Source organism: Erpetoichthys calabaricus, chromosome 2, assembly GCF_900747795.2.
Source record: "Erpetoichthys calabaricus chromosome 2, fErpCal1.3, whole genome shotgun sequence".
In the NCBI taxonomy this organism is placed as follows: domain Eukaryota; kingdom Metazoa; phylum Chordata; class Cladistia; order Polypteriformes; family Polypteridae; genus Erpetoichthys; species Erpetoichthys calabaricus.
This window is the reverse complement of record NC_041395.2, coordinates 107,838,891-107,853,889: the sequence shown is the minus strand read 5'-3', so window position 1 is coordinate 107,853,889 and position 14,999 is coordinate 107,838,891. Positions and strand designations below refer to the sequence as shown.

Here is a 14,999-nt window from a genome sequence, read left to right as displayed (position 1 = left end):
TATAAAGTCAGCTCTAAAGAGAGGAAAGCGTAGTCGGCATGCATCTGGCTACATTAGACTACACCGTAATACTTGAAACCAAAAGCAGTATGTCAAAGAAGCAATTATGACCTTGTAGTGCAAAAACCTTCAGTTGGTAACGCACACATAGTGTAGACCTGCCAAGGGCAGCCCCTGCTGCTGTCCACCTGATTGCTGCACATCGCTGCAGTGCACCTTCCTACAATCAGCACCGGCATTTACTAACTAACATGATTTAATAGCTTCTCAATCTTAACAGTGTGTTTTTACAATGTGACTGCTTTGAGACAGTATTTGTTAAACGATGCACTATTTGAAATAAAGATTTGAGTTTAAAATTTCAGGAAATCAATTTGGTGTTTTTTGTAATGTGTGTGTCTTAATGTCTTGTTGGTCAAACGTCTTGTTATTTGAATCAGTCATGAGAATGCAGGCCCTGCTGCCAGTGATCTTACAAGAGAGCCACGCTAGGTGTGACGCACACAAACTGCTCATCAACTTTTATTCTGTCTTCCCACTCAGTCTTTAATTCCTATCTCCCATCAAAATGTAAGTACCACCAGGTTTTGAAATCGTCAGAAAAATTAAAGTTGAATTAGGCAATTTTCGGATTTCAGCTTTTTCATATTTTATGTGGATAACCTAAGCAAAGGCCGTTTGACGTGTAACTATCAGCAGAGGGTGCTGTATGCATTTCATTCAGCAGGTCTTATGGTACAAGATTGGTGAGGTGACATTAATACCACAGAGAAGTGTGTTTGTCTGACTACGTGTGGCCTCTGTTTGTGAACAGCAGGGAGATCAGTGTGCTGTGTCCACATGGACAGGTGTCACTTAACCAGCCTTTACATCAGTGTGCTTTGCTTTTCATGAGCAGTGTGTGGATGCCTTGGGAGAACACTTGTATGTTGTATACTGTATGTTTAGATGCATCGGTGTTTTACTTTGAAATCCTTGGTCATGACATTCTTGATTAATATAATGTACAGTATTTAGCTGTGGCAGAAACTGAACAGCTAACTTTTTATGATTGAAGTCCTTCACCTTAGCCACCAAATGTTCTGTGAAGTATGATTAAATAAGAGGTACTAAAGAGCTTTTTTGGCTGGTCACTATTTAGAGAGTGGATGTGAAGATGGTGCACTGCTACAGTTCCTTGGGGGTCCACTTCACTGCAAAGCTGGGCTGATCTCGAAACAGAGGAACTATATAAGAAAGGGCAGAGCAGACTTCTACAATTCTCTTAATAGACTGCATTCCTTTAATATGGGAAGTGACATCCTTCACAGCTTTTACAACTCTGTGATGGCCAGTGCGATTTCCTAGGCTATGGTGTGCTGAGCTGGCAGCATCACTTCAAGAGAGGCCCACCAAATCAACAAGCTACTTAAAAGGGCAAGCTCAACTATAGGAAGTACTGTGGACCCCCCTGAGGTAGCAGCGAAGGAGAAAAATAAAACTGAAGTGAGTGCCAATATGAGCAATGCTGCACATCCTCTTGCTGACAAGGACTTTAAGCCAACAAATTGTTCAGAAGTGCGTCAAGAAACGTGACTGGGGCTTCTTTATACCAACAGCAATACTCCTGCATAATGCCTCATGGGACTGGAACAGCACTTTTTATCTTTAGCCAAGTCATGTGAAGTTTTTTGTGGTTGTTATAATATTGATAACATGAAGCTTCTATAAAAAGCCAAATTTTCCCCAGTAACAAAAGTTGTATGTCTCTATACCAAAAGAGAAAGGAGTACTGTGCTAGAAAGCTGAGAATTGTTACTCTGATGAACATTTATTGGTGTAGATGAATAAAACCAAAACCAACACACCTGAATCTGTTCAATGGTGTTACACCTACCCCTTATCCTTCACCTTGTGGGGGAAAACTCCACTTTGCTTTTTTGGACTGAGCCTGACCAGGCTGTGTGGCTCCACCATGACTAGCAGGTACTTTTCAGAGAACACTCTCAGGCCTGGTCACTGTGATTTAATCAGAACTATGCCAAGGGTCATGTTTAGATTGTTCCATGCCTGGCCAGTGGACACTTGCACTTATTTGGCATGGGTGACCCTATTGTTAGCAGGACCTCCAGCCACTATACTGTAGCTCTATTGCAGTGTTTCCCAGCCTCGGTCTTGTGGCCCCCCTGTGACTGCAGGTTTTTGTTCCAACCAGATCATTGACAACACCTGGTAACACTGAGCTCATTTAATTAGCTGGGATTATTTTCTCTTATTCTACATTCAGAAAAGCACAGCAGCATGATTTTTACATTCATAAGACTTGTAGAAATATTTCTGTTTATTAATGACAATTAAAAACGAGCAGAGCAGACACGGTGGCAAACAACACTGAATAATCAAAGGCTGCAAGTACTTTAGAGTCAGACCCACAAATTAGTAAATAATGGATTAATTAAACAATTACAACACCTGGAAAAGTAGAATGAAAATCAAGATGCAAATATTGTTAAAAAGAAAAATATACATTATTCTCATATAACTGCTTGGTACACTTTAATATATAAATACAGTAATCCCTCCTCCATCGCGGGGGTTGCGTTCCAGAGCCACCCGCGAAATAAGAAAATCCGCGAAGTAGAAACCATATGTTTACAGTGATCCCTCGCTATATCGCGCTTCGCCTTTCGCGGCTTCACTCCATCGCGGATTTTATATGTAAGCATATTTAAATATATATCACGGATTTTTTGCTGCTTCGCGGGTTTCTGCGGACAATGGGTCTTTTAATTTCTGGTACATGCTTCCTCAGTTGGTTTGCCCAGTTGATTTCATACAAGGGACGCTATTGGCAGATGGCTGAGAAGCTATCCAGCTTACTTTCTCTCTCTCTCTCTCTCTCTCTTGCGCTGACGTAGGGGGGTGTGAGCAGGGGGGCTGTGTGCAGCTGCTTCCTGAAGGACATGCTGCACGGAGCTTCGCATACTTAAAAGCTCGAAGGGCACGTATTGATTTTTGACTTTGTTTTTCTGTGGCTCTCTCTCTCTCTCTTCCTGCTCCTGACAGAGGGGGTGTGAGCTGCCGCCTTCAAAAGCTTTGTACCGGCGGTCCTTCGCATACTTAAAAGCCAAAAAGCCCTATTGATTTTTTTTTTGACTGCTTGCTTTGCACTCCTTTGAAAAGGAAGATATGTTTGCATTCTTTTAATTGTGAGACAGAACTGTCATCTCTGTCTTGTCATGGAGCACAGTTTAAACTTTTGAAAAAGAGACAAATGTTTGTTTGCAGTGTTTGAATAACGTTCCTGTCTCTCTACAACCTCCTGTGTTTCTGCGCAAATCTGTGACCCAAGCATGACAATATAAAAATAACCATATAAACATATGGTTTCTACTTCGCGGATTTTCCTATTTCGCGGGTGGCTCTGGAACGCAACCCCCACGATGGAGGAGGGATTACTGTATATGGTTATTTTTATATTGTCATGCTTGGGTCACAGATTTGCGCAGAAACACAGGAGGTTGTAGTGAGACAGGAACGTTATTCAAACACTGCAAACAAACATTTGTCTCTTTTTCAAAAGTTTAAACTGTGCTCCATGACAAGACAGAGATGACAGTTCCGTCTCACAATTAAAAGAATGCAAACATATCTTCCTCTTCAAAGGAGTGCCCGTCAGGAGCAGATCATGTCACAGAGATAGAGAAAAGCAAACAAATCAATAGGGCTGTTTGGCTTAAGTATGCGAAGCACCGCTGGTACAAAGCTGTTGAAGGCGGCAGCTCACACCCCCTCCGTCAGGAGCAGACAAAGAGAGAGAGAGAGAGACAGAGTTTGTTTTTCAAGCAAAAATCAATACGTGCCCTTCGAGCTTTTAAGTATGCGAAGCACCGTGCAGCATGTCATTTCAGGAAGCAGCTGCACAAAAGATAGCAACGTGAAGATAATCTTTCAGCATTTTTAGACGAGCGTCCGTATCGTCTAGGTGTGCGAACAGCCCCCCTGCTCATACCCCCTACGTCAGGATCACAGATAGTCAGCGCAAGAGAGAGAGAAAGAAAAGTAAGTTGGGTAGCTTCTCAGCCACCTGCCAATAGCGTCCCTTGTATGAAATCAACTGGGCAAACCAACTGAGGAAGCATGTACCAGAAATTAAAAGACCCATTGTCCGCAGAAATCCGCGAACCAGCAAAAAATCCGCGATATATATTTAAATATGCTTACATATAAAATCCGCAATGGAGTGAAGCCGCGAAAGGCGAAGCGCGATATAGCGAGGGATTACTGCATATATTTACCAAACTTAGTTTTCTAATTTCTATATTGTTCCCAAAACACAGAACTTGGGAAATATCAGTTCACATAGTTAGTTCAGGAGTCCAATTAAAAATAGAAGCTGATTAGAACAAGAACCTGCAGCCACAGGGGGTCCCCAGGACCGAGTTTGGGAAACACTGCTCTAGAGGCATACGGAAGGTCATAACCCCAGGAAGAGTCTCAAGTTTGACCACAAGGTACTAGCAGCACAAACAGGTAAGAGCTATAGCAGTGACCACAGTGAAGTGCCATGTATAGGTGGAGTTTGGTGAGGCCTTCATAGAATGAGTTTTGGGTGGCCTCAATGAGGTTTTGTCACTTGGGGCGCTCTCAGCAAGGGTGACCTCAACTGGGGATGCAGTTCACTCTGTGGAACTCCAAAGCCTGGAGTGTATGACATCCCTGAAGGAGGAAATACCTGAAGCAGTGGTTCATCTCTGCGGTGGAGGTGGCTGTTGTGATTTGAAAAGCTTTGTGGCAGGAAGGCTGCAGAGGTGGATGGGATCTAACTGGAAATGGTGAAAGCCCTGGGTATTGTGGGATTATTTAGACTTAACATGCTCTTAAGTGTTGACAGGAAGGCAAGGATAGCTCCTTGTAATCTGGCAAATTGGAGTGAAGGGCAGCATTTTTAAAAAAGGGTGTGTTGCAGTTACTGAGGGATCACAGTCCTTGAGTTTGCTATGCTTAGACACTGGAATGAAGACCCCATTTGATAGTGAAATCTCAGATCCAGAAGGAACAGTACAGATTATGTTCTGACTGTGGAATGGCAGACCAGCAATTCTGTCCTTGCCCAGATATTTTGAAGGGGGTTAGGGAGATTTGTCAGTTCTAGGTGTGCTTTGTTGACAGCCACAGTATTTTGTGTCAGCTGGGGTCTCAAGGACTGCTGCTGTGTGCCATCTGATCCTTGCATTGATAGACTGAGAATTGTGTTTGCATACTTTTTGAGTGATGTTCATTTAGTATGACTGTTGGACTCCACCAGTGGTGGGTTTGATTTTCTATCCTGCTCAAGGTTTTCATGGAGAAGATGTCAAGGCACATTCGAACCCTGGAAAATATCTGGCTTGGAAACCCAAGGATTACATCTCTGCAGTTGTTGCCCTCTTGGAGTAATCAGACTGTCATTTCTGGTGCACACTGAATGGGATGGAGTCAAAATCTCAGATCATGGGTAAGCAGGTGCTGTGAAAAAACAGACTTCACACTTTGTTTGCTTAAGAGGCAAAGATCAATAATTAAGGAAAAGAACATAAGGAAGAAGTCTGATGTGGTCTCCAGGTTTACCACACGAGTACAGCTTATGCTGTTAGTTGAACAGAACATGTGTAAGATGCACTACCACTGATTTTTTCCTTCTCGTTTTAGTCCCCCCTAAAGGCTAGCACATCATGCTCATTTAATAAAAGACATTACATGTTGGCTGCTGTGAAACCACTGCATGAGAAAATCTTGAACTTTAAAAAAAATGAAAGGTTGAACTTTGGACTGAACTCAAAGTTCACAAAGGTCTTTCTTTCAAAGTGCTAAATGTGAACTTCTTTCAGAGCAGTGGTTTGGCTGTTTCAGATTTTGGACTCAAAAATATTGAACTTTAAAAGCTCAAAGCTGAATAGTTGGATTTCCACCAAAACCAAATCAGCTCTCAAGACTAACAAGTGCAAACTGACCATCAAATTTCCTGAGAATTGACAAAATTTGACCAGAAACGCACCTTTCTGACAATGTCAGGTTTTTCATGAAAGCAACAATTCAATTATATATAGAGAAAGTTTTAAAAAAAAAAAAAAAAAAAAAAAGGATGGTTACAAGTACAAGTGGGTTTAGAAATCATTTGTGATATGGAAATTATTTTTATAGCCAATGTATATATCTACTCTCTACATATAAAATCCTAAGCCTAAAAGTGCAACGATTTTATGTGATGTATTTATGTCATGCTTTAAATCAGCTTATTTTAAAACCCACATATATATGTTTGCTATCATTCTTTTCCAGATGTATTGAACTTTAATGTGATGTTGTTAGATTTTCAGATTTTTATTCCGTTTTTAAATTATAAACTAAAAAATATCAAGAACTCGCGTCCCGCGAGATGAGTCTTTGTGCCAAGAGATTTAACCAAGCCCAGGGCCGGAAATAAAAGACAAAGAGTAGGACAGCTACTGTACAGGCTTTTAAATGTTTGAAACGCCACGCGAGATGACAGATCACACGGCACGGCAGCAGCAGACAGCCAGCAGCTGATCGAGCAAAGAGGAGGTTAAAAAAAACAAAAAAAAACAAAACCTGTTTCCCATTGTATCACCGTTTTAAGACGGGGTTTCAGAGGAGCAACCGCATCTTCTCAGCCCCCACCTTTGCTGCTCTGGCAAGCAGGGGGTGAACCCCCCTAGTATTGAATATAAAAATGTTTATATCCAATCACAAGCCTTTCACCTACTATAGTGTGCATTATCACATACAAGTTCATAAAATTAGTATAATGAATGCCTCCTGGACTACTTGGTCTTAACAAACACAAACTGTTTATACTGCAAATTGTGATCTTCATGTTTGCATTTGTTGGCATAGTGCCCATGACACAACTAACAATTAAACCTCACAAAGTACTCCAGAGATTTCCAGCCAAGTCTTTGAGTGGTGCACAGCCATCATTTGATGGTGTGACAATGATGGCCCTAACATTTTCAACACCATTATCCCCAACGATGAGCATATAACAGAGGGGAAATGTTAGCTCCATTTACTACACCTGCCATTCCTTAAATCAGTTGCCACTTCTGTAATCTTCTGTGTTCAGTAAGGGAACATTAGCTTCACAAACTGACGAGCCTCAGTACTGAAAATCCAGTGCAAAAAGTCACCATACCGTACCAAAAGTCTAACCATAAAGTGGTGACAACAACAAAAACGAACACTTTGAAATAACTTGTTTTTTATGTTTTGTCTGGTTCCTACTGACTCGCCAGTACAACAAAGCCACACATATGACATGCTGTTCACTTGTCTTTAGGTCTAGCTATAGAAGATGTCAAGCTTTTTTGGGGTTCTCTCCTCTGGCCCTCTAAAAACCCACATTTTAAGCCATTTTGGACTATAGTTTGTTTAGGAAATTGCGCCCCTATGATAAAGAGTAAACCAATAGGTGTCTTTAGGAAAAATGATAGAAGAACTTGACGTTGTGCATGGCACATCAGCTGATTCCAGGGCTTTGCCTGCTAATAGAATATGAAGAGTCAAAGTTACACCTTTTAAAAAAAGTCTAAGTGTTTCTCCTGGAAGAGCCCAAAAACTACTTTCTCATAAACCAGTACTGCAAAATAGTATATGCAAAAAGCAAGACTATAAAACATCCATCCATCCATCCATTTTCCAACCCGCTGTATCCGAACACAGGGTCACGGGGGTCTGCTGGAGCCAATCCCAGCCAACACAGGGCACAAGGCAGGAACCAATCCCGGGCAGGGTGCCAACCCACCGCAGGACTATAAAACATATATGTGTTAACCTATATATGACAAATAAACCTAAATAAATAATAATAAACATATGCAAAAACAACATGTAACATCATAATACTAGAACGTTTCCAACACATGAAAGACTATTTCATAATCAGGTTATATGTATAAGTGCCAAGGTCATTAAAGAGAGAGACCCACAGTGGTGTACTGACTGACCCTCACGGCTCTCTAATGGTGTTTAGTGTGTAAAGTGACACACAGCATCATTCACATCCTCGTGGTAACGTGTGCAGAAAGGGATGCTGAAGCACCAGACTGAGGGTTACGATGGTGAAAGGACACGTGAGATGTTTGACTTCATATGCCTAAGCATTCCCACTGGCTCACTGTGTGGACCTGATGAAATCACTAAGGCTGCTTGTTCACAATCATAAAATAAAACAATTCAAATCTACAAACAAAAGTATAATGTAAAATAAAGTTGACTGCTTGTTATCTTTTTGTATGTTATGACCAAAATATTTTAGGTTGTATAAGAGTGCATATTTCAAGCCTATAGCGCCTAAATATTTAATTCCACTTTTCAGCCTTCCCTCTGCTGCCTGTCTCTGGATCTCTTTAGCCAGCCATGGGTTGGCTTCAGTTTTTTCCCCTTTCAATGAAATGTCTTTTAGTTTGGTGAATGGTGGTGAGAACTTGCAGGGAGCTGTCAGCTATATTGTTGTTGTTTTTTTTTTTCTTCTGCACACTCCGGCCCATTTCAACATTAGAACATTAGAACAATCTACTGTGATGGATGGCCGGCGAAAGTTTCCGGCCCTCACCCCCAGGCTGCCAGGAGGAGCTCTCCCGACAGCATGGAAGTATCCCGAATTCCAGCAGGGCCTCATGGACTTTGTAGTTTCTATGCACAACCCTGCTGGATACCTTGGGGACCACCGGGAGTCGCTGTAGGGAGGCTGTTGGACTCTTACGTGCCCTATAACCTGGAAGTACGTCCTGGTCACATGAACAGGAGAAGTGACGTACTTCCAGGTTGAAGAAAAGGACTTTTACCCTGACCCGGAAGTAATAAGGACTTGTGGACTGTTGGGCAGGAACACCTTCGGGTCAGGGGGTATAAAAGGACTCTGGGAAAGCCCAGACACTGAGCTGAGCTGGGAGGAAGGGTGGCGAAGTGTCTGAGAAAAGAAGGATTGGTATTTGTGCTTGATTATTGATTATTATTCTTATTGTATGTGTAGTGTGGAGTGTAGAGTGCTTGGTGCACAGTATTATTATTTAATAAATAATAATTATACTTTTACCTTGTGGCTGGCGTTGTACCTGAGGGGTCAAGGGAGCTCTAGCGCCCCCTACTGCTACACTACACAAGAACAGGCCATTTCAGCCCAACAAAGCTCGCCAGTCCTATCCACTTTATTCTTCTAAAATAACATCAGGTCGAGTTTTGAAAGTCCATAAAGTCTTACTGTCCACCACACTACTTGTTAGCTTATTCCACGTGTCTATGGTTCTCTGTGTGAAGCAAAACTTCCTAATGTTTGTGCATAATTTACCCCTATCAAGTTTCCAACTGTGTCCCCGTGTTCTTGATGAACTCATTTTAAAGTAACAGTCTCGATTTGCTGTACTAATTCCCTTCATAATTTGAAACACTTCAGTCAGGTCTCCTCTTAATCTTCTTTTGCTTAAATTGAAAAGGCTCAGCTCTTTTAATCTTTTTTCATAATTCATTCCCTGTAGCCCTTGAATGTGCCTAGTTGCTCTTCTCTGGACCATTTCTAGTGCTGCTATGTCCATTGACTTTGACTTGTAGCACTTTGAACTACCTTGTTTGTATGAAAATGTGCTATATAAATAAATGTTGTTGTTGTTTTATAGCCTGGAGACCAAAACTGCACACACTACTCCAGATGAGGCTTCACCAGTGCCAGGCTTGAGTCATTATTGCTCCAGAGAACCTGAAAGCCTTTCTCACTGAATGAGCATCAAGTCACTGGAGTGAAGTGCCAGCCTGTGACTTTTTATGAACTCCACTGGTAAAGTCCTGGAAATGCTACATTAAACTGCAGACCTGCCATGCCCTTTAGCTTTCAGTGTATTGAGGGTAGGTAAGATGCATCAGCATTCCATGGGCAGACAGCGAGCTGTGGCATTTGGTGCCATAATCACATGGAGAAGTTGTCTTGCACTGGCACTCACTCCTCTTAAATAGAAGGGTAGAACTGTTGTTGGCACTGCTGTTCTCTCTGCTCTGTGTAGAGAAGCAGAGGTAGAGTTTGAGTTCTCCCTAATTTACTACCATAACAAAATATTCTGAGAGCCACTTAATCCTCTTCAGCCCACCCCGACAGCACTAAGCAGAAGGCCAAGAACCAGCCCTGGATGGGGCAGCAGTTTCTTACAGGGCCCTCTTACACACACTCACAGGACCAGCTTGTCTTTGGGGTTCTGGAAGGAGATGCGGGGAGAATGTGCAGACTCTACAAAGACAACAGGGATTTGAACTTGTGGGTTCCATGAAACAGGTACACCAATTGCTGCACTACTGCAGACTTAAAGGAATACTCCATCCAAAAATGATAATTAATTATATGCCACTTACTGCTTATAGCTTGTGGTGGCCAAGAACCATTTTTAATCTCATGGACGTTTCGATATTGTTTACCAATGTCCAGTTGGTCTCCATAGATTCCTATTATAGCAGGAACTTTCTTATCTCTGTTCTGCATGAAAACAGGACATTAAAATTACAAAGTACATGGGGCAAGTAACATATAAAAAATAATTTTTGGGTGGTGTGTATAGGTAGATTTCTGCTTTGCGCCTGGTGTTCCACAGGATCGTAGCCCTACTGTCCAGCATTGAAATTTTTGCTCTGAAGACAACTTTGTAAGCTAGCTGAAAATTGCAAAACTGTCCTTAGACTCTGTGATGCCCATTTATCAGTAATCTTAGTCTGCTGGTATACACATACTGGACTAGGTACATCATGTCTGAAGCCTTGATCGAAAGAAGAAATGAACAAAATATTAACTAATATACAATTTTATTTTTTCATTACTGAGTATCCTGCACAGTATATACTTGATTATACACATGAATTGCTTGACCCTCCTGGGACAGACGAGATGAACCTAATGGCCACTCACTCACTACACTTGGCAGTTCTCAGAAGACGCTATATGGTGGGCCACATTTGCACAAGCCAGCGTTGTGTTCTGCCAGCTGGCTGCCACTCCTGTAGATGGTGCTTTTCTTGTGCAAGCCGGTCAAACTGCAACTGCAAACTCAATAATAGCATGGTCAACGTGTTGCAGGACATGTCATCTTTCAGGTGTCTAATCTGTTTCTTTCCCCAAAGTCTAGATTAGTGTGGAGTGGAGTGGGTTCTCCATGCAGATCATTGGTGTGCTTATCAAAGTAGTTGGCTTGAATTGTAGAAGTGTTCCTTACACTCAATCAAACCTGAGTTGTTTGCAGCTATCCAACGCAGCTCATTTAAGATAGAGCTCTACCATTTTTCCAGGACCACCACCCGAGGTGTCATCAAGTAAGTTATGGCCATGGCAAAACTAGGGTGCCTAGCTTAAAAATGAAAAGTTAATTGAGTGAGCAGCTGACATCCTGTTCTAAACCAGAGGGTTTCTTGCAGAAGGTATCACTAAGTCCTAATGGATAAAGGCATACGTGAACAGAGCCCCAGCAGCACGAATGGACTTGTCACTGTGAAACTGGACAGCTGCAACATTCCCCGTAGATATGAAAAATGGCACAGGTCCTTCACCACAGTATTTGCCTACCATCTTGGCAGTACTTTTGAATCCATCCCAGAAGATAACATAGTCAAACTCGCAAGCTGGAGAATTCTCTAGATGGAATGAAACCACTGTGATAGACACCTGCAGAAGAAACAAAGCTGGTGTAACTTCAGTATGACACTCGCTGCCTACTAAAGGGCATAGGATGTGCCCATCAGTCTCAATGACCTTGATGTTGTCTAGGACAAGGCCCTCACCTTGTAGCCTGGGGGAGCTATGAGGTTCCAGGTACACTCATGGTTGTTGGGGTAACCTGTAGGAAAGTTCTCCGAGCTGAACTCTCCAGACATTGTGGTCTTAGTGGCTCCACAGGCTACTAGATGTTGGAAAGATATAGTTAGGAGTGGAGCAAGCACTAATGTATGTAATCAAGAAAAGCATATTGAAATTTAAGAGGACAGGCAGACAGATGACGTGATTATCTAAATTTACATTATTAGGAAAATTAAGCTTTTCACCGATTAACTGGAGTTTTCTGTTAGAAGGAAGCAAATAAAAACACTTGAGAGTATACTATATTATCTTCCCTGGTTTCCTAAAAGTTTCTTCTAAGATACTTAATGCAGTTCTCATTAGAGTTTTTAAGTTCGGTACGCAGGACAGGATAGAAGTGGCTTCAAAATATAAAGCACCTGGCATCACAGGAACAAGCAAGGCCTGAAGAAGACTTGTTAATCAGCGGTGCCTTCTGCACATTCTGCCAGGCTCCACTTTTGACTTGATGGCCTCCAGAAAGGCCTAGACATAAGCCTTCTAGTGTGAGAAATTCCTCACAGCTTTGCAGTCGCAGGTTCTAGTCCAAGCTCCTGTGTCTGCGTGGGTTTTTACCTTTGTACTCCACTTCCCAGAGGCACGTCAAGGACAAGCAGCTAAATTGTTTTTTTTTTTTTGTGTGAATGAATGTGCCCTACAGATCACTAACACCCCCATCTGAGGTTGATTTCTGCCATGTTACCGACAGTGCCAGGATAGTCACCCTGACCTACAGTAAGCAGTTCTCAAAATGGACAGACAGAAAGCTGATATGAATTAACTGACAAGATCCTGTGGGAACTCATGCTAGTGTGCATTAATTTCTTACTGCACTTTTTTCTTGTAGAGAAGAAGCTTTGTTGGATTCAGTGATTTGGCACTGTGTCCCATGTGTTGTAAACTTAGCTTTGTAAGTTTAAGTAGGAGGAATCATGCTTACCCATTTGGTATTTGGCCTGGAAATGGCTAGGAGACCTGAGGCTGCTTCGGATGAACTCAACCAGCAGTGTATTTGTACTGGAGTAGTATCCTGGTACCTCCCGGGATCCGCAAGTCTTCTCTAGCAGCACTGGGGACTGAATGCTGTCACCGTCATACACACGAACAGAGTCAGCTATACAGCCGGGAGATTCTTGCACAATAAACACCTCGAAATCCAGCAGGATCTGATGGTACAAAAGTTGACACTGCCAAGTGAGAGAAACCACTCGGGATTGGAACAAGGAGTAAGAGCCAAATTAAACGCAGAATTGAAAATCACAACTGAGACTGAAATTAAATTAGACTGTAGAAGAAGAAGTGGAAAGGGAGCAGTGCTTTGAATGAGGAACTGGGTCAGCTTGAATAAAGAAACTGTAAATAGTGCTAGAATACACAACCCCACTGGAATATGAATAATGAATTATGGTGGTGCTGGGAACAGGACTGGCCCCATAACTCTACCTGTCTGCCAGGGACTCGGATCAGAAGCACACATCTTAAGTCTTCAGCAGTGAAGGCGGGGAAGTCCGCAGATATGAAAACACCACTGGTATCTGAAAGCAGGGCTGTGCACACTCCTGAGAAAAGAGAATATACCAGAGGAAAATGAGAAAAGGGAAAACGCATCCTTTGTGTGTGTGTGTGTGAATGTGAGAACACCGCTCTCTCATGTGTATTGTGTGGGCTGCAGCTTCTTTGTGCTCGTCAACACCAACATGACTGAGACACCTTGCCCACCATGGCATACTTTTATCCTTACTTTCTGCCATCCTATGGCCCTACACAATGCAAGTCATCCCATTACTTTCCAGCCTGGGGCTTGCAGTGGTAGTCATACGTAAGTCCGATGGCTCAGGCCTTTGAACATTCCAGTCACTTAAGCCTTCCTTTCCTATTGCTCCTTCCCCCTTCAATTTAGATCTTACTTAAACCAATTATATTCCAATTGCATCTGCTCCTGCATCCCAACCACTGCATAAATTCTCACGTATGCTATCCCCTTAGCCAAAAAGCAGTGTTGACTTTATATACTGTAGATAGACAGATAGATAGATAGATAGATAGATAGATAGATAGATAGATAGATAGATAGATAGATAGATAGATAGATAGATAGATAGATAGATAGATAGATACTTTATTAATCCCAATGGGAAATTCACAATGGGAAATTCACAATGTAATACAATGTACAATGTAATGTAAGACGGCTTGTTGTCAGTTTGACAATGGGAACCCACCTTTATTCATTCTGATTCATGGAAATTAGTGTTTTAAAATATCTCTTTGGCATCTAAAAACTGCCAAACCCATTATCAGCAGTCTCACTCAGTTCAGGTTTGTTGATTATGCACCATATTTTCCAGCCCATATCAAGTAATACACCTGGTCTGAGATCTACAATCCTGTCTTTTCTGTTCCTTAAATACACTGCCCACCTTTATGAAGCAGTTTTGGGTTTGCCCTCCAGTCTCTAGTTTTGATTTGGTATATCTAACTTTCCTGAACATTAGAAAAACTGTGATGAGATCAGGCCACTTAGCACAACAAACACATCTACTCTATTCAACTAGACTGAATGAATAATTTGAATAATTACAATTGTTTACAATTACAATAAGTTACAATTTGAAGATACCTAAATTCCTGCCCTCCACCGCACCTCTTGTTAATTTATTCCACGTGGCAATAGTTCTTTGCTTAAAGAAGATTTGAGTACAATCTGCCCTCTTACGTTTCCCACTGTATCCCCTTGTTCTTGCTGCCAAATTTATTTTAAAGTAACAGTCTTGATCCACTGTACTAATTCCTTCCGTATTTTTAAACACTTCACTCGTGTCACCTCTTAATCTTAGTTTGCTTAAGCCGAAAAGATTCAACTCCTTCAGTCTTTCCTTATAGCACATACCTGTTAGTCCTTTAATCAGCCTAGTCGCTCTTCTGTGGGCTCTCTCTAGCATTGCCGTTATCTTTTTTGAATTATAGAGACCAAAACTGCACACAGTACTCCAGATGAGGCCCACCAGTCTGTTATAAAGCTTCCTTATAAACCTCCCTTGGACTTTGACACTACACATCGTGCTATATAACCTAACATTCTGGTTAGCCTCTCTAATGGCTTCTGAACATTCTCTGAATGTAGACAGTGATGAGTCCAGTTTAACCCCTACGT

At 41.9% G+C, this 14,999-nt stretch overlaps 1 protein-coding gene across 6 annotated transcripts in view; it reads right to left on the bottom strand.

The window, feature by feature from the left end:
* Window positions 1-10,814: 10,814 nt before the first annotated feature.
* LOC114646216 (high choriolytic enzyme 2-like) overlaps window positions 10,815-14,999 on the bottom strand; it is a 48,596-nt gene continuing 44,411 nt past the window's right edge. For 5 of the 6 annotated variants that reach the window (XM_051923527.1, XM_028794289.2, XM_028794292.2 and 2 more), the window contains 4 exons: window positions 13,289-13,404; window positions 12,786-13,011; window positions 11,791-11,909; window positions 10,815-11,674 (listed from right to left, as the gene is read on the bottom strand). In XM_051923527.1, coding sequence (XP_051779487.1) covers window positions 11,444-11,674; window positions 11,791-11,909; window positions 12,786-13,011; window positions 13,289-13,404 — 692 coding nt within the window. In that variant the 3' untranslated portion in view covers window positions 10,815-11,443. The remainder of the gene's footprint in view (window positions 11,675-11,790; window positions 11,910-12,785; window positions 13,012-13,288; window positions 13,405-14,999) is intronic. The other variant, XM_051923529.1, reaches the window with a different exon arrangement.